This window comes from Drosophila ficusphila, unplaced genomic scaffold, assembly GCF_018152265.1.
Source record: "Drosophila ficusphila isolate 14025-0441.05 unplaced genomic scaffold, ASM1815226v1 contig_412, whole genome shotgun sequence".
In the NCBI taxonomy this organism is placed as follows: domain Eukaryota; kingdom Metazoa; phylum Arthropoda; class Insecta; order Diptera; family Drosophilidae; genus Drosophila; species Drosophila ficusphila.
In genome coordinates, this window is record NW_025064326.1 from 1,634,536 (window position 1) to 1,661,270 (window position 26,735).

General features: G+C 43.8%; 1 protein-coding gene across 1 annotated transcript; it reads right to left on the reverse strand.

Moving 5' to 3' along the window:
• Positions 1 to 2,265: 2,265 nt before the first annotated feature.
• Positions 2,266 to 26,063, reverse strand: LOC108092540. Its single transcript, XM_017192168.2, is given in 15 exon segments — positions 2,266 to 4,691; positions 4,694 to 4,964; positions 5,729 to 5,892; positions 6,091 to 6,590; positions 6,650 to 6,821; positions 6,881 to 7,042; positions 7,204 to 7,359; positions 7,422 to 7,723; positions 8,000 to 8,173; positions 9,127 to 9,268; positions 9,534 to 9,706; positions 9,986 to 10,579; positions 10,769 to 10,837; positions 10,840 to 11,458; positions 25,801 to 26,063. Coding segments are annotated over 14 exon segments (3,282 nt in total). The 5' UTR covers positions 11,129 to 11,458; positions 25,801 to 26,063; the 3' UTR covers positions 2,266 to 4,577.
• Between the last annotated feature and the right edge of the window lie 672 nt (positions 26,064 to 26,735).

The window sequence follows — 26,735 nt, forward strand, 5'->3', positions numbered from 1 at the left end:
TGGGCTGCTTTATGGCATTAGGACACATATAAAACGTTTGAAGATTCATTTTGCGGAAGAGGAAATGTCCAAGGTGAAACTTATTGTGGTTCTTAAGTGCGGCAATAATCCCTAATCTGATTTACCTTTCTGTGATACAATTTAAGCACTCTTTAAAACAAATCAGTTTATGGAAATGGAAGAAATGACAAATAAAGTTAAGCAACTGGAAATCAACAGTGTTCCCAACGTGAACTTTGCACGACTTCATGAATTTGTGAACATAAGTGACTCCTTATCAATATCAATAGGTTATTTCACGCTGATAGATGACAGCATCGAATCATTATTTAGCAGCCGAGACCTAAATAAAGTTTTTTGCCAGCCACACTGTATGAACAAGGGGCGTTGAATGGCAATTCCCCCTCATCAATGTTTTGCTCGTCTAAGAGCTGAGTAAATCATAACTCATGGGGGCTGACTTTGCTTAGTCAACAAGTTGACACGAGAGGTTAGCCCTGACCCAATCGCTCCTGCCGCATCTGCACGAGTACATCCACAGCCACATCCACCCATAAGCTAGGCCAATCTTTAATCAGTTATGTAACCCGAAGTGCTCAGACCGAACGGCCCAGCCATTTCCTCAATATAGGGACGATAGTTTCCGTTGCACGGTGTTTGCCCGGAGTCCACAATTTCGCAGGCATCGCAATCATCCCCGGGTTCAGCCCATATCCCTATATCCCCATATCCCCGAAATCAAGATGGGAGTGTGTGGGTGTCTATGAAGGCCCTACACTGCGAGAAACTTATGCGAACATAGTTTTAAATGTTTCATATTTAATACAAGCTTTTAAATATGATTATTAAGGGTTATCTTGGGTCAAAGTAATGATAGCTTTCTTTTGTGTTAGTTATCATCTCTAGCTAATGGCAAGAAAGGTCATACTTTTCCGGTATTGATAATCCTATAAGATGTATATAAACACAAAACGCTTCAGCAATATTTCAGTTGTCTCTTCAAATTCAAAATGTTGAAACTCGCGTCTTTTTTATTCTTCGTGGCAATCGTTGGTGGTTATCGTACAACTTCTTTCCCAAGCCTCATAACTCGGGTAAAAGACCTGATGAAATCTAACAAGACAGTCCATCTTGCTGCGGTTCAAGGCAGCGATACTAGACAGTTCTTGTTCGATTACCAGGAGAAGAAAAACTGGACCGAAGCCATCGCCTCTTGTCGAGCAAACCGTGCAGAATTGGCTGCCCTTTATACCCGGGAGGAGATGGACTCCGTCAGTAAGAGACTTCAAAATAACACGGATTATTGGCTGGGCATTAGCAAAACGGATTCTTCAGATGGTGACACTTCAGTTTTTTTTATGAGGTACAACGAATTTAATCCGGAGAAAGGAGACTGTCTTTCCTTGTACAACGGCTACGAGAGGTTTAACAATTGCGCCGATCGCTATAACTATTTCTGCCAGAAATAAGTAGAATAATGGTTCAAATTGTAATACTGGAGCTCCTCTCTGTGGAGCTCAAATTAAAATAAAAATTTATTTTACTCAATACCGATTATTTTCTCAGTGCGATTAAGCTAGCAGCAAATTGTCTTATGGCTTTTCGGCCAACGGCTTTGAGCCCTGTGAAGTTTCTCGCCCTCGCAGGGCGCTTACCACGCAAATATTCCGGACTCCCAGCTTCGGCGGCTTAAATTCGCCTTCGGTTTGGCATCGAGGCAAATATCAAGCATACGCACTGTGGCCCAGCGGCACGGCATAATGCATGAAAAATTGAGCATGTCATTGACGCCGCCTCGCATGCCATATTCCATATATACGTATATAGTATGCCGGATATGTGCTGGATAGGATATATGTGCCGAGTGTCTGCCGATTCCCCCGGACGACTGTTTACAGTCTAGGCACGTTTCTTAATGGGAGCCCCGGGTTATGAGCACACAATATATGCAACATTAAGGGCCGGTCTTGACTTTGGCTAGGGTAAACTTTTTAATCGCCCGGCTTTAGAGTGCTGGCTGGCTGCTTTATGGATCGTGTGTCTGTTGGCCCGCACAAATTGACGCTTTATGTTAATGCCATTAATTAATAAATGAAATACGACATTCACACTGTGCCGGCGAAACAGCCGAAGCTGTTTATTAAATTTTAGCACGTAATAAATGAAAAGTTCATTGTGGCCAACACGAATCCTTCCCAGTTGCGGGGTTAACTGCTCAACTTACCCAACATTTTGCGGTTTCTCAAAGTCAAAACACAAATTGAATCGAATTGAATGGCAGGGCTTTCGTTTACGGCTTCTTTATTAACATTTATCACACTAAACTACTAATGATAAAGAGTTACAAATCTGGGTTTCTGGGCTTCTGCGCTTGGGCTCTGCTCTGAAAAATTTCACGTATCTAAATTCCTTCAGATAAAAATTGTTTTAGCTACGAGTTGTACCTTAAGTTGGTTAGTTCTCTTTGTTATCTCGGCAAAATTGCAAATAGTATGTCGTCTTATTTATTGGCACATAGATATGCTTGGGGGTTTAATATTAGATTATTCTAAGTGTTTCGTTTTCGCTGAATACAATTGGCGAAAAGGAAGTTGGAGTCGAAAGTTATATCTAATTTAATTTAATGACCGTGAAGGAGCGAAGGAATTCTCTAAGAATTTTATAGATTCGTTTATATTGCGTTTTATGGCAGTTGGTTTGACTCAAGTCCATTTACTCGTGCATTATGGAGCTTTTCCATGAAAATGTATGTACAAAGAAGAGGAGAGGGAAAAGTGCGTATGATTTTAAATGGTCTTTAATATTTTTATTTCCATTTGATTCGTTCGTAATTGATTTTCTGTTTTGTTAGACTGCTGCTTTTTGCTTTCCTTTAACATATTGTTTAAGTTTGTTAATCGTTTGTTTATTTCCCGATATCCGTTTAAAAGTTTATTTTAATATTCACTTTATGAAAGTTTTCCCGTGCTGATGATTTTTCCTGAATTATTGTGTCGTCATTTCCTGTTTGTTTGCCGCTTTAAAGTTGTACAAATATTTTATTTATTCTGTTTATTTTACACCAGCCCCTTCTTCTTTTTTGGCGTATCATGTCTTTATTGTATTGCCTTTTTATTATACTCTTTTTTAATTGGTGGAATGAAACTTGTTTTTTAGATGATTATGCACCTGGCTCTTTTACAAATTCTGCTCGTTATTTGAATGAATTACTAATGTTTTACGAGTTGGCTTTGCGTGTTTTCGTTTTAGTTTTTTTATATTTAGATCATAGATTTTGCAATTTATTGGGGATTAGTTTCAGGCGGAGATTCGCCTTTCAAATAAATTGAAATGGGAGTAGGTGCTCCCGGTAGATTAAAGAGTGCTGAAAGCTTAGTTTCGTACCATTCAAAATACAAAATACACGGTGTAAAATTACTTTCAGCAGGAGCTTTTCAGTTCAGCACTTCAAAAACTACAGGCAGCCATTACTCCCCAACCAAAATGCTTTTATTCGGCTGAAATTGAGTCCTGTCCATGCCGGCTTCAATTAATTACGGCTCTCATAATGGCAATAATTATTGCTTCATATGCCTTATTTCGATTGGAAAGTAAGGCGAAAGTAATTTTCATTTGCACTGCCGTTTGTTTGGCTTCCTTCTGCTGTCCGCCGTTAAACGCCTCTCAATTATGCAATATATAGTTGTTATTGAAAAATAAAGTACTCGGCCGACACGGAAAACTCGGCACTCAGGACAGTCTTGTCCTCGGGGAAAAGTGTCATTTAATTGGATCGACTTCATCTGCATGTAGACATACTCGCTTGTATATATATTGGTAATCGGTAATCGGTTGTCGGTTTCGGTGGTTAAATTGTATGCACGTTTATAAAATGGACCATTTAAGAAGTTTACTTGTTTTTCATTTCCATTTCCATATCGTTTTCCTCTCGGCTTGTTCTCCGCTCGATTGAGTTACCTCGTTAATATTTATGCACTGGCCACAAGCTGAGCACTTTTTCTTGAGACATAGATAAAGCTTTTCCGTCTGTCCGTAATCTCTATAATATATTAATATGCTAATGAGTAAAATCTTCGTCCTAGCTTAGTGCATGCGTGTGTAAAAGTTAAATGTGGATCTGTGTGAAAAATTCATCGGGTTTCGCTTTTGTTTCGGCGTCGTGGGATTTCAGTTACACTTTCGACTTCATTCGGTTGGAGTTTTAAGTTTACGTTTCTAAGAGAGCTACTACAAAAGACTAGAAGAGATCTGGCAAATTGTGCATGCGGTTCACGTAGTCGTGTGTGTTAGTGTGCGTGAGTGAGTGTGAGTGTGTGTGGGTGGGACCGTAATACCAAAATATAGGTTTTATAGGACCCAATTGTTGCGGGGGCCTCTTGATTTTCATTGCTTTTTTTCTGTTGGTTGTACACTTGGAGAAAGTGGAAGGAAGAGTTGCATATAAAACCAGATAATGAATGTTTTCAATTCAAGAGACCCTTTAAGTCTGTATAATTCTATGTGGCTATGATGAAATTAAATGAGTTTTCTCTGCTCTGCCTTCCTCCCACTTTTCTCCGAGTGTACGTGCCATTTTCTTATACGGACGTGGTGATTTGCTCCACGAACTGCACGGCAGCGGGTCGACAAAGGGATTGGGAGCGCTTTAGGCGGCACTGCGGGTTGCCCCCCGCAGCGTTCCCCCCGGCTGGGAGCCACCCGGCTGGGCGCCCTGGCTGCGGCGGAGGGGAGTCCTCTGCAGGGAGGCGTAGGCGTGCGGCACGTAGATGAACTCCCGCGTGGGCGCCGGAAAAGCGCCGTGGCCCTGCCGGCAGTTGCACTGCTGCGACATCGTGGACAGGCCCTCCGGAACACTGCGACTGCGGGTGGAGCTGGGCGGCCCGGGCGGTCCGCAGGTGACCATGTTCCGACTCGGGCTGCTGCAGGTGCACATCAATGGCTGGCGGTCCGCCGGTCCCGGGTTCCTGCAAGAGGGGAAGTATATTTCGATGGTTTAGCCGGAGTGTCAACACGGTTGCGAAGCGTGCGGAGAATTGGTACGAGCTTCTCGGGCCGACATCGCAATTTCCAAAGTGGCAAATTGGCGATTTTGTGGCCAGCATGAACAACGAAGAAGCCAAAACTCCCTGCCAGCGAACCGATTGTCTTTCTAGGGCTTCTGGCCAGTGATTGCCATTGATTGTTTGGCTCTGCCGGAAATCTCCTAATTGGTTTTTGATTCAATTGGCATGTTGGCTTCCGGGCTGGCCACTCAATTTTAAAACCTATTAACCGACAGTGGTTTGTTTATTAGGGGAAGTTGTAAGCCACAGTTAAATTTCTTTAAATTGGATTACAACACGCTGAACTGTAAAGTCACATCAAAAAGTGCTATCGTATACATATAAATCCCTGATAGTTTCTGTAATTGCTCGCTGACTTGTGAACATCCAAACGGTCCGAATCAATTACTGTGGCAAAAGCGTTTGCCGCTTTAAAACTGCGTTTAATGCCGAAGCAATTTACCTCTGGAAAATGTGTTTGCTATCACTAGCTGCGTTTTAATATTTCCCTGCGCAATTGTAATCCCTTTGACATTTACCCATTCATTCTATGTAAGCTGTCGATAGCTACTTAACTTGTGAAAATGTCAGGCAATTTCCAGCTGAACTTTGATTTGCCATTCAGCTGCTGCAAAGGGGCACTGCGGGGCGATTGGGAGGCGCCTCCGCCGCGCCGGGATACTCACTTGTTGCCCTTGTGGCAGCCCAGCTCGTAGGTGCTGTGCCAACTGCAGTACATCTGGCCGTCGCAGCAGTTGCTGTGCTGCTGGATGAAGGACAGGCTGCGCTGCAGACGCTTCCCCATCCTGGCGCCGATGCTCCCCTGACCGAGTTGGTAGGCTCCACGCACCTGCACGTTAAAAAAGGCATTTGATTTTGTTATATGAGAAATAGTAAAATATATTTGTGTGATTTATGGAACTGTTAAGCTTGGGAAAATTAAAATAGTGCAGAGAACATGATTCATAAAATAAGGATAATGGCACCAGAAAGATTTAAATGTTTTACCATATAATTGAATGTTTCTTTTCTCGAAGTGTGACATTACCTGATGCTGCTGCAAATCGAGATTGTGGCAGGCCAGCTGCTGCAGGTGGGAGTGCTGTTGCTGCTGCTGCTGCTGCTGTTGTTGCTGCTGCTGCTGCAACATGTGCCTTTGGCAGAAGCTGGTCTGCAGATAGGGATCCATTTGATTGAGACTAATGCAGCTCCGACTGAGCAGGTCGGGGGCGGGGTACTCCCCGTAGCCGTAGTCCATCGGCAGGTGGGGACGGTGCTGGCGGGCGGAGGAGTGCCGCACCAGGATGGGGGTGGGCAGGTGGCCATTCCTCTGCTGGTAGTGGTGGTGCAACTGCTGCTGCTGCTGCTGCTGCTGATGATGCTGCTGCTGGGGCTCACTTATGAAGAATATTATAATTCCCGAGATGGCTGCCGCCGCGGAGCATATGTAATAGCCCGCCCGTCCGTATTTGAGCGAGTAATCGTTCAGAAACGAGGTGAGTGGCACGCTTATCAGCACAGGAACTGACTCCACCCCGCGAATGAATCCTGCAACGCCACACGCCACTCGAATCAATAATTTAAATGCTCATGAACCGATTACTCACCCCAAGCCTTCGAAAAGTGTTTCAGCTTGATGCGTTCGAGGGCCAGAATTTTCAGGGAGTACTGGAAGCCTCCCAGTCCGATTCCGTACAACCAGCTCAGGATGCAGAGGCCCGTGTAGCCCATGACGAAGGACAGGAACAGGATGGCCAGGGCCACAATCGATATGAACAGCTGGGGATTGCAGGAAAGTAATGAACAATTCTCTGGAATCCAAAGAGAATCCGACCCACCTGAGTTACAATCTTTGTGTTGATCACAAAGTGCCTAATCACAAAACACCTCCTCAGCAAAGCCCCAGCTATTACCACTCCCAAGGCCATCGAAATTCCCAGGAAGGTTTGCAGCAGCACCAACTCCTGCACATCGGAGCCCTGCTCGGCGGCATTGAGAGCCTATCAAGAAAATATGAGCAATAAAATATAGAAGGCATATAAACTGTGCACCAGGTAAGGTTCCTAATTATCGTATAAAATGTTAAAAATGCTTTCAAGTTAATAGAAAGCAACAAGATAATGCAGCCACATAAGTAAGATTAATGAGGAAAAGCACTTGCCATTAGGAACATGGGAGTGTAGATGCCGAAGGAGGCCACGCTGGACGTCATCAGCAGGATTTTCACAGTGACCGACTTCAGAGATGATATGTCCAGGAAGAAGTACCTCGGCGTGCTGTCCACCTCCTGGCTGAGGATGGGCTTCTTCTCCCGCATCTGAGAGCAGGTGGTCGCAAATTAAAACCCAAACTATGGCCAACCAAAATTTGAGAGCTCACCTTTTTGCGCTGATTTTTGAGGTGCTGGATGGCCCGGCGCTGGGGATGGTATAGCGAGGCGGGCCGGTACATTAGGCCCATGAAGAAGCTGAGTGCCGTCAGGGCGGCCACGATCTGGAGGCCCAGGCGCCAGCCGGCCTTGCCCACGCCCTCCTTCAGGATGACCGAGAACAAAGCGATGCCCACTCCCTCGCCGGACATGGCCACCATCTCGACGAATTGACGGCGCCGCTTAAAGTAATTGCCCAGCATCACGGTGGACGCCTCCCGCACCATGGCGACTCCGACCCCGAAGACGATGCCTGGGAATGGGGTTTGAAATTTGGTACACCGAGGGAAAATATTGGGGTATTATCAAATAGTAGAACAATATCATATTAAATGTTAGATGAGATATTATTGTAATTGTATAACATTTGTGTAGTATAAATGTATTAGAATGTTTTATTTAGAAATGATAACTTGATTTTTCTAATCAAAAATAGTAACATTTTTTGTGCAGTGCTCGGGTGCGAATGATAAGCAACTTCCGGTGCCGACTGACTGGCAGCTGGCAGGTTATTTATTTATATACGCACCATAACTGAAAACAACCTGGCCAAACTCCGTGGCAAATGAGGTGAACAGTATGCCCAGGGGCATCACCAGGCCGCCCACGATGGACAGGAGGCGGATGGAGCGCTTTCGGCAGAGGGACACCACAAACGAGGTGGCCACCATGGAAACTGACCAGCTCAGAGCGCCCAGCAGTTCTGTAAGGAGGAATTAAGCCTTGAGTGATGAGGTAGTGAGGTAGTGAGGCGTCAAAGTCAACTTGACGAAGGTCGTAATGGTGTTAGGATTTCAAATTATAGAGTTTGGGGTTCGTGTTTAAGCGGCACTTTAAAGGGCTTGCTCAAGCTTAAATTCGTATCATAAATCAATTAGACGCACTAACCTAATGGCATTCAATAGTTTACACGTGCTTGGATCCAAGTAAATCATAACTAAATTACTAATTTATTACGACTGAATAGCCAGTTCCTGTTTAAATTTACGGTCACAATTAAACACCTTTCGTAACAAAATGTTTAGTGTATCATTTATATACTAATTACTTTATCGAAGTGCTGCTATTAGAAATCACTTTAATCTATGTGAAGTAAAATTATTAACACCCAAATAACGCAATATTTTATTGTAATGTATCTTGCGGTATCGCAGCATCGATTTACAATAATCCAAAACAATATTTAACCTCGTCCACCATAAATAAAGCGTAGCCAATTAATTGGAAAGAAAATATTGTTTTAGGCACGAAATATGCCCACATGGCAATTTGGGCCAAATACTAACTCCCCGCTGGCAGAACATTAACACTTTATTTTTGCGATTTATGGCTGGCTCTAGCTGGTAAACACTTTTGACAATACACAATATTCACACTATTCTCAAATTATGTCCGCACTGTCGAGTGCAAATGAAATTTATGCAGGAGGCCACACCTACAAACATGCATTATTCACAAACATTTGTACAGAGTGACAAACATTTTGATTGCTCCACGACGGGGGGCAGAGCAGAAAACACCGCAAATGTGTAGGAAAACAGGAAGACCGGAAAATGGCAGAGGCAGAGAGATAACAACGGGCTGCGATGACTCTGATTACACATTCCTGCTAAGGAGCTGGCCAAAGGACCCCCTCAACTCCTCCTCTGTACTCACCTATGCCACTGGTATTATGCAAATACTGTACGGCGTAGAACCACAAAAGGCCGTAGCTGAGCTGCAGTCCGGTGGTCAGGATGTGGACCAGAAAGGACACGCCGCAGATGATCCAGCCCCAGCCGCCGTCGGGATAAAAGTACTGCAAGTGCAAAAAGAAAGTATCTTTTATGGAGGAATAATCTCATAAATTATTTTACGTTGCAGCTACAAATGGAATAAGCTACTAGAAAATGTTTTTTTTTTATCCAGCATCTACTAATTAATTAATTAACTACCGAATACGTGACTGCCAATGTTCTGTTTTTTCACTGTGTATGAAAAGTGCCATGACAAAGGTTCGGCAATTACAGTTTGACAGGCACTGTGTGAGCGGGGGGCGGTTGTACTTTTTGTGCATTTCTCACCTGTCTAATGCGTGTGGTGTCCACTCCGGTTCGTCGCAGAGCCGGAATGTTCCGGTGCAGGAGGTGGAACTCCCGATCGGCGAGTCCCGGAAAGGCGGAGTCCTCCTCGTCGGTGATGTGGCTGGGATGAGGGGGCGTGGCATGCAGAGTGGGATGGTGGTTCGCCTCGTAGCCTAAACATTGAAAGGCAATTGCGAGATGATTAAATGATGGCGCAAATTGCCTGGCTCGCCACAAAAACTCAAAGGGGATGTTTCCCCTCCAAAAAAAAAAACAGAGTGTGTAAATTACAAATCTTAGTATTTCTTCACCGCTTTTTAGGAGTTCTTTAAAATACTTCTTTGGCTGTCCACCAAATAAATTTCCACCGCAGTGGGTGGATTTCCCTCTCCTTCATTTAAAAGCTAATTTATGGCTCCCGCTCTCAGGTTCTCCACTGGAGGAGTACTTACCGAAATAGCAGCCCCCGTTGGCCACCAGGTTCTTGGCCCTCTGCTGGTGGTGCTGTTGCTGCGGCGGCGGTGGCTGGTGGTACCAATTATCGCACAGGCAGTACTGCGGCGCGAACTGGGCGGGGTGGTGCTGTGGGAGGTGCTGGGGCGGCAGCTGGTGGTGCTGCGGGTGGTGCTGGCCGTGCGGAAGGTGGCTCTGGTGGCTTTGGTGGGGTGGCACGGGGTTGTACATGTAGCAGCAGCCATTCAAATTGGGATTTGCGTAGCGGGGCGGCGGCGGGGCGGGCATTACGCCGCCCACTACGGCACCACCCACGTGACCGCCACCACCGCCGTGTCGACTGCAGTGGGGCATCATGGGCATTTGCTGCTCAATGGTGGGCAGTGTGGCGTAGCTGCCAAAATTGTCACAGTGCCGTTTGCTCGGGAATCTGGGCAGAGTGGGTGGCGTGCTGGTGGTTTGAGGGGCAGGGTTGGAAGCCACCCCTCCTCCCCCTCCGCCACCGTGACAGTGTCGGGTGGGCGTGGCCGCGGACTGCATCGTCGCCTGCTCAGTGGGCAAGTAGGAGAGCCGCGGACATGAGACCCACCAGGCGAGTGGCTGGTTGTTGAAGCGGCACTCGTGGCACAAGTACCGCTGGGTGGTGTGGGTGTGGGTCTCCTCGTCCTCGTTCTCGTTCTCGTCCGGCTTGCGTGGGTCAGCGGCGCTGCCGACCGGCTTCCCGCTGGCCGGGATCTGCTTGGGGTGTTCACAGCTCAGGTTGTATCTTCGTCACAGCGCGCATTTGTTGCACAGCACGGGACTGCGTTGCTTGGGCCGCACCAGACTCGAGTACTGTCGCGGGTTCTCGGGGGATTCCCGTGCGGATTCTCCTGCGGATTCTTGGGCACCCTCAGCCAGGAGTGGTGGGGCTGGCTAGCGGAGCCACTGGGCAACAACTGGGGACAGCTGCCGTAGAGCGCCGATGAGGTATTCGATAGCCGGCGGTAGTAGGGGGTCCTCTGCTCCATAATATCATCGCCGCCGAAGGAGGAGGAGCCCTGCTTGTGCGGCTGACTGCGACCCGGCAGCAGGCAGGATATGATGCTCCGGTTGTCTCTACTATCACTGCAGTTGCAATCACATGTGCACTGGATGACCATTGTTCTCCTCCGGATCCCCGAGAATTCCTTTAACCCTGTCCTCTCAACTTTGCGGCCGAAGTGTTGTCAACTTCAATGATGTCCGCTGCTGCAGCGCATTATTTTCGAGTCAGGGTTCTCGGTTTCGTATTCGTATTCGGTTTTGGTTTCAGTTTTGTTTTTCTTTTTGTTTTCGGATGCGGAGTGGGGCTTGAGGTTTCGGTTTTGGTCCCGGCTCCCAGCTCCCAGCTCTCCAGGATTCCTAGGCAGCTGCCGCCGCCGATGTCCGACTGAATCCATTTGGGGCCATCTCTAACGTTTGCCAGCCAAGCGAAAAACTTTGTGCCGCCACTGAAAGAAAATAAAATAACCAAATGTACTGTATGTGAATGTATTCAGCTTTGAAAAAAGAAAACACCAGCTGGGGAACTCAATTTTTGCAAATTAAATCTCATTCCTAAACTTTTTCCACATTCTAGGAGGAAAAAATGTTCCATATGCTTTCAAAACTTATTTTTCAGTGTTTCTAAAATTCAGACAACCGATAAAGAGATAAAAATTGAGTGTGGGGATGTGCAAAAAATAAGAGGGAACCGACGGGAGTCGATAAATAAATCAAATCAAAATCAATTTGTTTACTCTACACCAGCATACAAACAAGGAGCATATGCAATGCATAATTCAATTTGTTGTTCAATTGCGTGTATTTCAATTGCCTGCCAGCCATGCTCGCCAAGTGGGCGGGGGGTGCGTCGGGGGGCGTGGCACACAGAACTTGGGGGCGCAAACTTTGCGGTCACTGTGGCAGAAGAATTAGGGCAAATTGCGACTGGCACTTCGTATAACACATTTATGCGCCATAATATTTTATTTGCATTCTCTAAATTATTTAATATCCTCCATGGAAATGAACTGTAAATTGCTCAAGGAAGCCTCCCATTTTCAGGAATTCGCAGCTCTGCGGAGCAATGTTACACATTTTTATGTTTGTTTAGAGGCCAGGCGATGTGTACGCAATATAGGTTCGCCTGTAAAATATTTTAAAAACTCGTTAAAGCGCCATTACACAGCACATAGTTGGAGTGATGTGTGTTTATTGGAAGGGCATGGCAAACACATTAGTGTTTGGTCAGCTTTGTTCGTCGAGGACCCTTATCAATGTCAGCAAATGCGGAAAATGATGTCTAAATGTTCGAATTTGCTATAGAATATTTATTCGCCAATAACATTTGAAAACAAGCGTGAAACACCACCACTTAAGTAGCCCACTTGGGACTTAGTACTTCTATATTTGAATTGGACAATCATTTATAACACAGATATTATCACAGCATTTGTTGATTGGATTAAAATGCTCTTTTGTAGATAGTATATGTATTTGTTAAATAAACTTCAACATGGGTGCAAGTAATCGCACAAAAACAAAGTGAAGTGAGAAAATGACTGTTTCCGGAAGCTTGAACAGATATACAAGCTCCTGAACTCCACTTCCCCGAAGACTCCACGATCTCCACAAATCAAACTTTTTGCTCCCAGCCAAAATGACTCTGGAATCTTTGTTTCGCCTGGCAACTTCAAGAAGCCGAAGGAAAACACCAAGTGCTCACGTCTCTTGAATCTCCCGAAAACTTGATTGATTTATGTCTTTATCGTTTGACTATTTCTCCATTAAGGAGCGATGGTATCATTTAGATTAGTCCAATGTCCCATTCAGGGGCTATAAAAATGATAAATGATCTGGAGAGAAACAAGCGAGCGATGGGGGAGTTGGAAAACAAAAGCACCGAAAGGGAAACTTGCATCATTTTGCATCGGGAAAAGTTTGTGCAGCAGCATATGGCCCAGTTATCCAGTTTTATGGCTGCACACCCAGCGATTTGGCCAACGAGCACTCGCATTCCGCCTCACAATGCACAGAGGCGCATTTAAATTGATTGTAGGAAAAGCGGAAGCGTACCCGAGGAAAGGAAGCCGGGAAAAGGAGCAACATCAATCAAAACCCCGCTGCAATGGAGCTCAGCAGGTGGGCGGTGGGCTGTAAGTTTGGGTTGGGTTTCCTTGGAAAAGCGCATCGACTATTACCTGTGGAAACATAAAATTTAACAACATTGTAGCAAAGAGCAAACAGGCTATGCATCGCGATATCCTATGTTATCCGCCGGAACGTGTGGCTACACAAAAAACCTAGAGGGTCTATAAAGTTCAATACCAAAATCTTACGAACCAAGGATTCGTATTGAATTGAATTTATTTTACTTTAACATCCCCGAAAACTTATTATAACTGATATTATAAATTCAACATAATTCATTTTTTTTATTAAATAACAACCTTATTTTTCCCTGTGTACAAAGGCTCAAAAGAAAGAAATATTTTCACACTTTTCTTTATCTTTGCGGGTTGTCGGACTTTTCACAGCTTTTCGGGCTTTCCTTTGTTGCTTCAATGGTGCGTTGCAATAAAATCCTTAAATATCCTTGTGGCACATGGACACAAATATGACTCGGCTGCCAGCAGTTTTATGTTCTTTAAAATGCAATATTAAAATGCGAGAGTGCCGGCGATGATGGCCCGATTTCGATATAGACTTTTTGCCCCGGCAGGCGAAGTGTTGACTTAACTGGTCGTTGACTTTCCCAACATTATGCTGCAGTCAAAATTATGCAGTCCGTTTCAGCACAGTATGACGGCTGACAGACAGTGACACCACTGTTTTATGAATTAACATTTAATAAAGTCGCAGCGGTTTGATTAATTACTATTTCCTAACCGGATCAAATAAAATAAATAAATAGGGTGACCTCAAAGCAGTTGCTAAATGATGATGATCACTGCTGGCTTTAATAACCGATTCGATGTTTAAATAATGAGTATTGTTCAGCATCAAATTATTATGGAATAAATTAAATCAACTGAAACCGAACTCATCTAGCATTAATTAAAGAGTGAAACGATTTGATATATACGCACGGCCTTTGCGGATCTGCATTCAATTTAAATTGTAAATTTCATTTGCAATGATACGAATATGTTTCGGTATTTTGACCAACTCATTTGCATATTGAGCTACAGTTGTCTTGTTTTAGGCGAAAATAAAATGTTTTTCGTTCATTAGGAATTTGGTTTTTAACAAGATACAAAAATACAAAAATATTTGAAACGCTTTTACCCTATTTAAACGCACTGTAACCACCCGCTTGAGACCAAAAAATGCTGCTGTCTGTGCGGTTGTGTCAAAAAAAGGCCAACTTTTATTTGCAGGGGACGTGGCAGAGTGGGCGGCGAGAAGGTGAGATTTAACTGGATGCCGGGTCATTCTGGGGTCGGTTTACTTTGCTGATTAAACATATGCGCCAGCACCAGCGAGCCGCAACAAAAAGGCAAAAAAAAAAAAAAAAAAATGAAAAAAAGAAGAGGGAAAGGACGATGGCTTGGCCACATAAAATTTATATAAACTTTCCCGCTAACGTTTTTCAACGCGGTTCGAGTTTGTCGCCCCCAACTGGCGGATAATGGGTATCATATTGCCTCGGGGTTTCGCATTTAGTTTGCTTTTTTTCTGCACTTTGCATTGTAATAAACACACGACAATATGCGAACAGCAGCAGTAACATTCAGTGGCAACAACATAAACACCATCAGCACCCCTAAAAAAACCAAAAATAAATAAAACGCGCGCGGCGAGAAGCGAAGATAATAAAACGAAGCCAGCTTTGCGGCGGCCATGTTCCAATTACAGTTTCTTCTTCTGGCCAGAACAGCAGGAGTTCCGTCAAGAGCTTATGCGGTTGTTAAAGCTGGATGTTTAAAATTAAGTGCTATCCAACTGGGATTAGAAGTCACGTGCGCTTAATTCCTAGCTTTACAAGCGAGCAAGATCTGCTGAAATCTGGATACTTACAGTTCGCTCAGTTTATAAGTTTAGTAAGGCAGAATAGCGTGTCGTTCTAAACAATTTAAACTTTTCGGACAAGCGACAATACTGAGATGTTTACAAGTGTAGTGAAGGGAAGACGTCCTATTTTTCGACTCAAACAAGTTTCTTTTCGGCCAGAGAATTTTGTGAAATGTATCGAAACTGTTCGCCGGAACACACTGACCCGACTTCTTTCCATTTCCTTTGGCATATGCACTACAACTTTTATTTGGCCGCCTTGCCAGAAAAGGGTACGAATTTTGATGTCTTTTTTGCTCCTTCAGGGATACACAGAACGTGTGTGTGTGTGTATAGGTGCCGCCTCCTTTGTGTGGCTGTGTGTTTGCGAAGAAATTTCGGCATTCCCCAGGGCAAAATCATTTGCCATGCAGCCGGGGGCAAAGGGATATATTAATACTTTTTCATTTAGCTGCAGACCTCTTCAGCAATAAGGAGGAGGAAACTTTTCAGCTGACCATTTCTTGCTCTGTCTGGAACTTTGCGCATACTTTATGGCCAAGTGCTCTGCAGTGTCGGCTAATGGATTTATGTTTTCAGCCGAATTACGAATTGAACCGAACACGGCATTAGAATGTGTCCCCAATAAGCCAATTTTGAGCGGTGGCCCCAAGATAATCGGGTTAGGAGGGTTCATCCTTATCGGAGCAAGTGTCCAACGAGCTGTGAACCCAACTCAAAAATCCCATTACGGGCATAATTAGGTTGCCGTCAGCGTCAGCCAGACATTAAAATTAATATTATTCTCGATATACATTTTTAATGCGAACCTTGCGGAGAGCCCAAAAATTAACCACAGCAAAAATCGGGAGCCGTGCGGAAATTGCGGTGCGGCGCTTCTGATTGTGGCTGCCACAACGTGGCAGGCGTGAGCCGCATCCGCATGCCGCATGCCGCATCATAAGGGAGAAAGTTAAGCCCTTCTTAGCTGAAAAACGACACTTCCGTACATCTCGCGTGGAAAGGGGAAAGCGGAGAGTGGAGAGCGGAGAGGAGAAGGGATGAACTCGAGGCGGAAGTCAAGCGTCGTCTCATCTCGTTTCGGCCCGGCCTAAAAACAATGAAAATTACAAGCCTTTCCGGCTGCCGGAGAGAAGTTCGCAACAAATTTTCTGTGTCGAGCGGCTTGCTTTATCAGCATCAGTGCTTAAGTCGGGGCTCTACTGGGAAATATTTTTAATATCCCCTGCTAAATTAAAATGAAATTTTTCGAGTTACAAAAGAAAAGAAACCAATAATTTTAATAATGCTTCTGAACTCTAATTAAAACTTAAGCTAAGGCCACACATACTAGTTAATAATAAAACCTTTTCATATATTTTCCACTGTGTAGCACGGCAGTTCGTGGGCCAGAAACCCACATAAACATTTTTATTATTGGCTTCTGGGCATCCCGAAATAAAAAGGAAGCGAAAACAAAATAAAAAAGAATGGGGTCTTAGCCCAGATGTGTGTTTGCGTTAGACCGGGGAATCGAATTAGCATGCGAAATCTTTTGTTTGACTAACAATGTGTCAACGTGTGTGACGAGCGAGCGTTAGTCTCTGTCAGCTCATCGATGGCATGAAGTTTGGATCCGAGCCAGACATCTCGCCATTAGGGCCTTGATAGAGCTGCCTCCGAGTCCCCCAATCCCCAGATGCCCCTCGGGCACAATGGCAGCCGCAAAAATGGGAACGCCACCCCGGCCAGCCACCTCATCAATCTTGTCGGGGAGTTTTCAGGGAATTTTACATATTGATTTCGATTGTGCTAAAAATACTAGGTGACAGAAGCCCGGAGAAACTGAGAACTGAGTGCGAAGAATGAAGTGGAGAAGCCATTAGGAGCTTTCAAATTATGAATGAAAATGCGCCGCCATTATTCGGCTGGCCGGCATTGTGCCATTTGTGACATCCTTTTAACTGTTTGCCATCCATCGTCGGCCTGCTTAATTAATGTTCGTTTGCGATGGACGTGGCTGTGTGTGTCCGAGATGTGTCCCCTCCAATCTTTGTTGACCTTTTGGCGAATGCAAGTTGAACCAGTGTGGCTAGGCCAAGTAGACTCAAACAGTTTGTGCTAAATTAGCAAATGACACAGTCAACATGGCCAACTTAGAGCGAAGGCAGAAAGCGGGGCAGCCAGGATGAAAGGCCTGCTAACCCACAAATGTACGTCCAATCCCCTTGCAGCTCCCATTTGCCGCCGTTTACCCACTTTCACCCGTCCCCACCGCCCTTCCCCTTCCCCCCTTTCCACCCCTCTCTCGTCTTTGGTGCTGACACAAAACATAATGCCGGCGGGCAATGCTCTTTTAAGCACGCAGCTTGAATGGCGCCCACTGGGAAGCGGAATGCGGCTGACAAGGCACAGTGGCTCCGATTTATCAGAGGTTTAATATTGGATACAGCGGGCATTATGCTCCCCAACCTAAGTATGTGCTGCGGAATTGCCCCACAATTGTTAAAATTTTGATTTAAAACGACACCTAAGGCGTTGAAAAATATCCGAAATTTGGTATGAATCGGGTTGAAAAAATCGTTTAAAAAATATTGTGATAGTTATGGGCCCTGGATGTTCAGGTATGGGTTAATATAAGGGAACTATAAAAACGTTTCACATGAACGGGGGTTAAAAAACTGACCATCTGAAATGGGAAATGCATTTCTTCTTCAAATCCAATTACAAACTTTCAGAGATATGTCACTTTGAAATCGAATGAAAATTCAGAAGGTCCTGGATGATCACATATGCGTAAATTCTTGGGATTCGGACATAGACAGGGACTGAAAAATCGACCATCTTAAAACAAAAAATTTTAAGTGCAGTTCGTTGTTGCGAGTTTAATAATAAACATTAAAAGGCAGGCCACTTTCAAATCGAATAGAAATTGCAAAAGTTGATCTAGAACTTCGGATTTAAGTGAATAGGAATCTCTTTGCCATTCAAAATTTAAACTAAACAGCTTAATTTCCTCCATTTGGGACTTCTGTCATTCCGAATTTTATTAATATTCCAAATGAAATCACCCAACTTTATTTGTTCTCCGTTGATTACATTTGCGAAGTTTGGCCAAGCCCCCAGATCGTTTCCACTGTCCCCCAAAAGTTGCTAGTTGGGTGTCTAGCGAAAGTGCCTCAAATGCGCATAACATTATATATGTACGATTATATACAAATGTATATCTATATATATACAAGTGCGCCTGTAAGAACTGTAAGAATGAGGAGAGGAGCACCCAGCTTTGTGTAGGTGTTGGGCTCATCAAAATTGTGACAAAAAAACAAACAGACACAGAGGCAAACGGGCTAACAAAAAGTTAAACAAAGCGACTGACAGTCGTTCGGCTAATGAAAGGCATCGGGGAAAACTCACTGCTGGCTGGCTGACAGGCGGTTTTGAAGGGGGGAAAAGTCCACCCCCGTGGAGCCTGAAGCGCGGAGAACGAAGCCTGAAGCCGGCTGAAGCTCCGCCATAAACGCCATGCTGATAACTTCTTTATGTCTAAGGCTAAGTAAAGACATTGCCCCCCAAAAAATTATGCCAAGCCAGCAGAACCACCGGAGAAATTGCCAAGGAAAATATATAAAATTATTTTAAATTGAAATTCTGTTTATCTGTCGTTGTCCTGCGGACAGGAGCGACAGGACGGAGAATCCGGCACATGTTGTGGCAAGGACTACTGCCTCGGCGTCCTGCCCCCATATTTACCGTTTTTGGGGGTAATTCAATAAAGTGGAAAATGATGCTCGTCGTCAACGTAATTTGCTTTCGTGGTTTCCACAAATCTGCCAGCAGCAGTTAGCAGTTAGCAGTTAGCAGTGGGACAGGAAGTAGGGAGTAGGGAGCAGTCGGCCAAAGGACTTCGTTTCGAGGCACTTGAATGCCGTTAATCGGTCCTTCAGATCACATCAAACAGAGGCAAGTACCGCCAGACCTTCGGAGTTAACCATCCAGCCAGTCAGCCAGCCAGCCAGCCAGCCAAGCGAGCAGACTCGACTCCTCCAAGTTGGCATCATCATCAAGTGATAAGTGCGGACAGTTCAGGGTGATGGGAGGGAGCCGAAGTTTGCGGGAAACGGCAGCCAGCACCTAAGGTGCACTGAGAAAAAATAGAGGAGCTTACTACTCTTACAGCAAATGTTTTATGGCAGAAAATGGGTGATAAAATCCATTTACTATATCGATAAATGTAGGTGAAAATACTTGCCATAATTAAAGGGTTAATGAATTTAAAAAATAAGAATTTTTATATGTGAATATATGAATATATTCTGTGCAATAAATCGACTTCATTGAAGGAATTTTATTGCTCAACTGCCTTACAAATTTGTAGCATTTTTAAGCTGCATTTTTTAGCATTCACCCTCCGTTTTTTTTGAGTGCTTTTCAGCCCATCCGTATCAGTTAGTTTGGGGAGCTTGGCGGCTCGTAGCTCAGCCCTGCTAAACTCAACTCAACTCGGCGCTCATCTCATCATCGTCACATGGCACACAAGTGGCAAGCGATGAGTTTTTGGAGGAGTCCCAAAGAAAACCAGGCGGCATGCAAACACAACAACAACGAAAACAAAAATAACAACAACAACAACGACAACAACAGGCGCCACACAAAAGACGTTTGTGGGCAGAAGGAGGGCGTGGCGGTCCGAGCGGGGAATTTTCGCAGGGGGTGGTGGTTAGAGTGGCAGAAGGACGGGCTTGTGGAACGACCCCATTACGTGCCAAAGCACTAAAAACAAGCCACACGAGGAAGCGTCACCAAAGTTGCCGGCAAAAAGAGGAGCAGAGCATACGGGACACACAAGCAAGGTGCACAAAATAGGAGCGATGTATACAAGAAAAAAAATAAGACCGAAAAATCGTTATTCCTTCAAAGAAACTTGATCTAAAATGATGCAAAAATAATATCTACTAAAAACAAAAATTTTATTTTTAAAATGAAGAACTAATTTCGCGTATGCCTGAGGTTTGCTATTATTCTGGCTGCCATTGTTGGGATGTTTAACTAGGGAGGGGTTCCAACCAACAAGGCTTATAGCGAGAGTCTGGTATGTACAAATATGAGGAACGAGCGATGCTCGTAAATTTTGTCATATTTTTTCGCTTTTCTTCTCATCTGTTTTTTCCTTCTTTTTGTTTTCTGCACTTAAATTTTTTTCGCTTTTCATTTGGGCTTTTCGACTCGTTATTGTGGTTGTTGTTGTTGCTGCTGCTGCTGCTGTTTCATCGCACATTTTCATGTTAATGCGCCCGAGCTTATTTTTCATCCTTGTTGTTGTATTTATATTATTTCCTCCGGGCTGGTGTTTTGTTGTTTTTAGCAGCCCATTAAAAAAATGTGAGCACACGCACAGTTTGACATGCACTTTTAATCGATTGCAAAAAAGCTGCAACAACTTCGGCACGAACAACGAAAAATCATAGAGGAATATTGAAAAGGAGCACAAAAAGCATCGAAAATGTGGCTGCAATTTTCTTGGCACACGATTTTCCATATTTATTTTTCCCATTTTGTTCTTTTGTCTGTGTGGGTTCCCGTACGTATGTAAGTGTCTTTTGGGGCCTTTTGCTGATGACTGCTCTGCGATTAAAGTTTACTTTTTGCCGCTTTAATTGAATAATAAATTAGGCGAAAGGCACACAGGCTCAAGGAAAAATAATCACGAAAATTTGTTGAGGACTGAGTGAAAATGCTGAAATGGAGCAACGAAGTTGGCTAGTCTTACTAAAATACGATATATTGTATTAATTTACCAGTTCAAATTTAGCTTTTTGTTTCACGGCGTTAAAGACCGTCTTTTACATATCCAAATGAATAATTTTCAATTAGAAGATAAGCTTTTGTCTTCGCACAAGAACTCGTTCGTTTGGGCAAAAACATTCCAGAGGCTATTATCCGCACGAAGTTCCATTTAAGCCCCAACATTAGCAACTTCTTTGAATTTCTTCCATTTGTTCCACTTTCTTCACTTCTTTTGTTCCAGTTTTTAGCTGTACAATGAATGTGTAATACCCATTATTTTATTATTCTACTTTAAAATTATTCTGCTCCTCAAACAACAGAAAGAAAAGCAAAGCGATCAGTTGAGTCGCTTCAAGGAGCAATGAGAAATAATAAACAAATCGCAGGGAAAGTTGTGCATGTTTATTTGCGGTCCTGCGAGGCGGAAGAGTAAAGTTTTGCAAAAATACCGAGCGGAAGAAGCCATCAAAGCAGCATAATTGCAACAACCTTAAGCAAAAGGATCTGAAACGAGTGTCATTCAAACGGATTGAAGTTCCAGCAAATTGGCGTCCATTTAAGGAGAATCATTTGCCGCTGGCAATGTATGAAACGAAATTAAAGCAATTCATTTTATTGAAAAATTATTTTACGCAGAAGCTGGTAAAATATATTATTTTTTGGGAATCATAAAGGGGTCTAAGAGAGCAACAATTACACTGTCTACAGTGGTCTCCATGTTCGACTAATTTTAATTTGCAGTCATGGTCAGCGATGTGTGTTTATATGTACGATTTGGGAGGATGAGGAGGTGGCAGGGAAGCCTGCTTAGAGCTGCACATTTGCCAGATACGAGATAGCTGACAGATACAAAATGCATAAGCTCCTCAAAGTTTAATCGGTTTATGTGACAGCTGAGAGAGGGATTTCCAAAGGGGTGACACTCCACTAAATCACAAAGGATTTGCAAGCCATAAACTGCGATGGCCGAAGCGGAGGAACTGAAAATAAAACGCAGCATCAAGTGTCTGTCAATGCGTTTTGGGAAGTGCTTAAGATAAGATGCACTTCACAGACCCTGGACCCAAAGTTTCCTCGGGATTAAACCCAAAACCCCAAAAATGCTGGAAGAGTGGGCAAAAACCGGAGGAGCGAAGAAAACGCACCGAAGGACAATTAAGCACGCCTGGGAAAAGCATGGGAATAGGAATTCGGGGAAAACCGGGGAGACCCTTGTGTGGTTTGTGCGGCTTGATTAAGAAGTTTTCTGGTTATAAATGATACAAACGCCGGCAAATTATTCAAGCTAATTGGTTTAAACACTGCAGGGAGCCCGCTCTTTGAGCGGTTTAGGGAAAGTTGAGAATTAATACTCGTCGAAAGCCAAAGAATTTTTCGAAACTTGTTATGAAAAGAGCAAAGAAATAAGTTTTAAGAGGGTTGGCCCAAAAGGGAAGACGAAGGAAAGTGTCAATTTGTTTTCTTGTAATGAATGGGATAAGTTGGCGCTCTGAAATGAAATTTGAAAAGCCAAAATAAATTTTCATTTAAAGATTTACTGGCATAAATTTCAGCCACAGTCCCTCAAATATTAATAAAATCTTGAAGTCCCAGTCAAAATCATGTCAAGCCAAATACATAAATACACAAAAGTTAATCAGCTGAACGCTTCAAACTTCTTGAAATTGAACAGAAAATCCCAGCCAGTGTCTTCATTAGCATCCACTTAACAATTTAAAACTTTTAAAGTCACCAAATTAGCCGAGAGTCTTATTCAATGTTTCGTGAATTTTCTTGAAATATGCAAATTATCCACACTTTACGCCGATGACTTTCATCTAATTAAAACTTTTCCCAGGCGGGGCGACCGGCAAATTGCCTCGAATTGGAAATTGTTTCAGAAAGGTCATGGCTCTCAACTCGATGACTTTCCGAGGCCCAAAAAACAATGTTTCAATGCTCGACTCGCAGGTCAATCCCCGGATATTGATACGCTTTTGTCCTTTTTGCTTTTTTTCGTTTGGTTTTATGGCAGCCCTTTTGAAAGATAAATCTTAATGTCTATCTAATCAATAAATAATTGGCATGTCCTGTTGCCACAGCCTAACAAAGTATCCATTTCAGTGTAATCGAAATCCATAGACAAATCTGAGATAAGCCAATTGTAAACAAACGGGAAAAGGTTTTCCCACACTCCCGCACCTAAACACGAAAAATAAAATGCGAAATTGTTGGAAACATTTTTGAGGAGTATCAGCAGGACGAAATGAAATGAAATACTTTCGATTGACATATACGAATTCTGCTGTGATGGAATCCATTGTTTACAGGACTCGGAATGAACTTGTTATTCGAGTGGGGAAAAACAAAGAGAAAAACAAAAATAATGCATTTGTCTGCGGGCGGGGAGGCGAGCAAAATTTGTGCGGAGTTCAGCAGGAAAAACGAACAACGTAAAAGGGCAGGAGACAGGACGAGTTCTGTCCTGTCACGACTCCTTCGACACAAATTTAATATTGTAAATGGAAATGGAATGCTCACTACGAGAAAGGAACCAGAAGGGCTTATCAAGTTGGGAAAACAAGAAAAGTTGTGGGTTTGATTATTACCTGTACGATGCCTTCATAAATTGTAAACAAGGTTTTAACCCAAAGACAGGAGATAAATACCCAAGTAGCAGGGAGTTTTTTTGAGTGTGCAGCGCGGGCGAGTAGAAAATTCGGCGTGAAGTGTCCTGGCACTTAACCGTTCAATTGATTTTCGACAAACACTCGCTTTCCACCGCTGCTCACCTTTTGCTTGTTTTCCCAGCTGACGGCTACTGTCAACATCCAGCATTCAGCATTCAGTATTCGGCATTCGGCGCCGGAACGCCAAATGCGAGTCGCGAAATCAAAATATTCAAATGAGGGCAGCTCGTGACCCGCGAATCGCTTTAATCAAAACCGAAAAGGTGGCCTGTCACTAAATGAAATAAATGTAAATTTCATAAATGAAGTGAACACACATCCATCCAGTTCGACCGGCGCGGAACGGCGCGGCATCAATATATCATCAATATTAAAATGCAATTACAGTCTGCCGCCTGCCAGCTGCCTGCTGGGTAATCACATAAAAAATTAACCAAAGAACTGCGCTAAACGTTGGCTCGACCGGCTGGATACCTTGATTTTCCGCCATTCCTGCCCGCCGTTTTCCCAGCACTTTCCACCGCAGCTCTTCCCCTTGGCGGCGCTTGCCTAAAAGTATGCCACGGAAACTGAAGCAACTCCGGCGGGTTTTTCCCCGCTTTCCACTCGGGCTGGGATAAAGTTTCTGGCCATTTATTCGGTATCAGCGGTTCTAGTTGGGTTGTCGCGTAATTGTCAGATTGTCACTCTTCGTGTTGGGTAAACTTTGATGTTAATTCTCTTTAGGTATTTCGCGAACACACTGCAAAATCTCTGGCTTTTCTACCGTTTTTGGCTTTCATTGTTCGCCAAAATTGGAAAACATTTGATCGGAAAAGTCTAAAAATAATCGTCATTGTTCTCAACAAATTTCTATTCTTTATATTGTTCTGTATTGGAGCTGCCCCTCAATTTGGGAGCTTGTTTTGGCTATTCATAAATGCATTCATTTATTTTGGTATTCCACACATTGTTGATAAAGTCAAAGTTTGTTAATTTAAGTTGCTTGAAAAAGAATGCAATTTTCTGCCACCAAAGTGAGTATTATTAAGTCCCCAAAACTTTTTCGTGATAAAATTATGCATGCATTTGAATGTTTTAGTTTGGATTAGTTGATAAAGAAAGTTCGTTTTAAACACTTTCCAACTAATTGTTCATTTTCTACTGTGAATGGAATAATTCATGCGTATCTCTGAATTTGAAATCAAGTGCAACGGTTGCATTTATTGCAAGTTGAGAGATAATCTTAATATATTTTGTTAAATATAAATGCAAATAAATTAAGACAAGATAGGCTTCTACGGAGACATGACACCACATCTACCCTCCCAGTATTTCAATTAATCCGGGCTAATCCGAATACGACCTGTTTCACATTTCCGCTTGATCAACCGGTAAACCAAAGCCCACCGCAATTATTCAGATACCCCTTAACTAACCGCATCGAGTTACAATTACCATTGCCAGAAACCATTACAATCGATTCAATATTTGTCAGGGAAATTGTCATTAATATATAACGAGTGTGCCATCGAAGCGTTAGCTGCAGAAGTGTCCAGTTTCCAGGGGGGAAAACTCTGATTGCGGCCAGTTGGAGGCGCCAAGTGCCCGGCTAATAATACAGATTCAAAAAATAAAAGCTCGGCTCAGAGTTAATCTAGTTGGAGACCAGCAGCCACTAGCACTTTACTCATTTCTCGCTTGGTTTCGCCACTCTAACCAATTCCCTGCCCCTTTGACCAACTTTTCTCGCATTTCCTTCCACACGTTGAAAAATTTTAAATTCTATACTTTTTGACTGTACAACCAAAAACATAAAAGTCAGAATTCATAGGTTTGTACAGAACAGAGAAAGCACTTACAAAATGCAGGAAAAAACCTATAGGATTTTACGAGGAAAATCATTTCATGAAACAATTATGCTAATGTTATGATATGTTATGATTTTATTAAAAGGGTATTTTTAACTGATATAAAAAAGGTTGAAAAATAAATGAAAATTGATTCCAAAAGGCTGTTTAATATTTCGGATTTCAGGGCTACACACTAGTTTTCTAAATGCCATTGAATTTTGGTTGGGAGATCGACAGTTCCAATGCACTATTTATTTTGAAAACCTGTGAAACGGTTAGTTATTTTTCCCGGTGCAAGCCTCTCACTAGAGCTTATGTATAATGCATGGCATCTCTCGACTCTTGGCTTGTAAACGTAGCCAGGCAACGGGCAACAACTTTGACTGGTCTTAATCGCTGGCAAAGGAAAACCCGGGGAAAAGTGGCGACGGGGGGGCAGCGAAAACTGTCAGCGTCATTGCTATTGATGTCCGTCCTCGCACTTGGCTTTTAATATTCAAAATAGGAAAATGGCAAAGACACCCAACGAACCTAAAATCGCCGAATGCAGAGGAGCAACATTGTGCTGGAAAATGCCGCTGTCGCCGACAGTTGACGCCAGGAATTCGCGTGTATATTTTCACGGTTGGCCTTTCTTGGCTGGTTTTTATTTATTACTTGTATGGCCTCTTGCTTCTATTTTTTGACAATATTTTCGAGGCACTCGAGGCACTGGTACACTGGGAAAACGGAGATGCGGACCGAGAAAAGACCGACCGACGCGGCGAGAAAAGCGGGAGAGACTGGCTCGTCGGGCAGTCGGAATCCAACTGAACCAACTGAACCCGCCGCCAGCCAGCCAAAGAGACCGGACCGGCGGAGCCACCCGCGCCTCCAGCACCACCTGCACCACCGCACCACCACTCTCTCTTTCGCCTTTCGAGAGATTTGGCTTTCTTCCGCGGAGCAAAAGCCATGCAAAGTAGCCAAATAGACGAGCAGAGCCAAAAATTGCGTGCGAAGAGCGCCAGTTTCTCTGGGGAGATGCCGCCGAAGAGAGAAAGAGCGGGAGAAGCGGGGAGAGAGCTTTTTCCAGGCCCCCTCCTCCGGAAAAGAAAGGAAAACCCCACCGAAACTGGAAAACTCTGCAAACAGTCGGCGAAAATGTGTAGTAACCAAGTGTTTCCAGCACAACAAAAAAGCTCTCAATGATTACAACTTGGCTAAAAGAGAGAGAGAGAGAGAGAGAGAGAGATGGCTAAGAGGAGAGAGGGAGACAGGTGAGGTAAAGACGGAGCGGGGGCGGCATAATTTTTGACTTGTAATTGAAATTTCACGGATTATTAGTTCACTCGGACGGAATCCGGGGGGATAGTAAAAAATTGCCGTTGCTCGAGAGAAAATCTGTGCTCCCCTTCGAAAAGTGCGCCACCCCCAAAGTTTTTAGCCGCCCAAGAGCCCCCTTTGACCCCCGTTAACCAACTGTT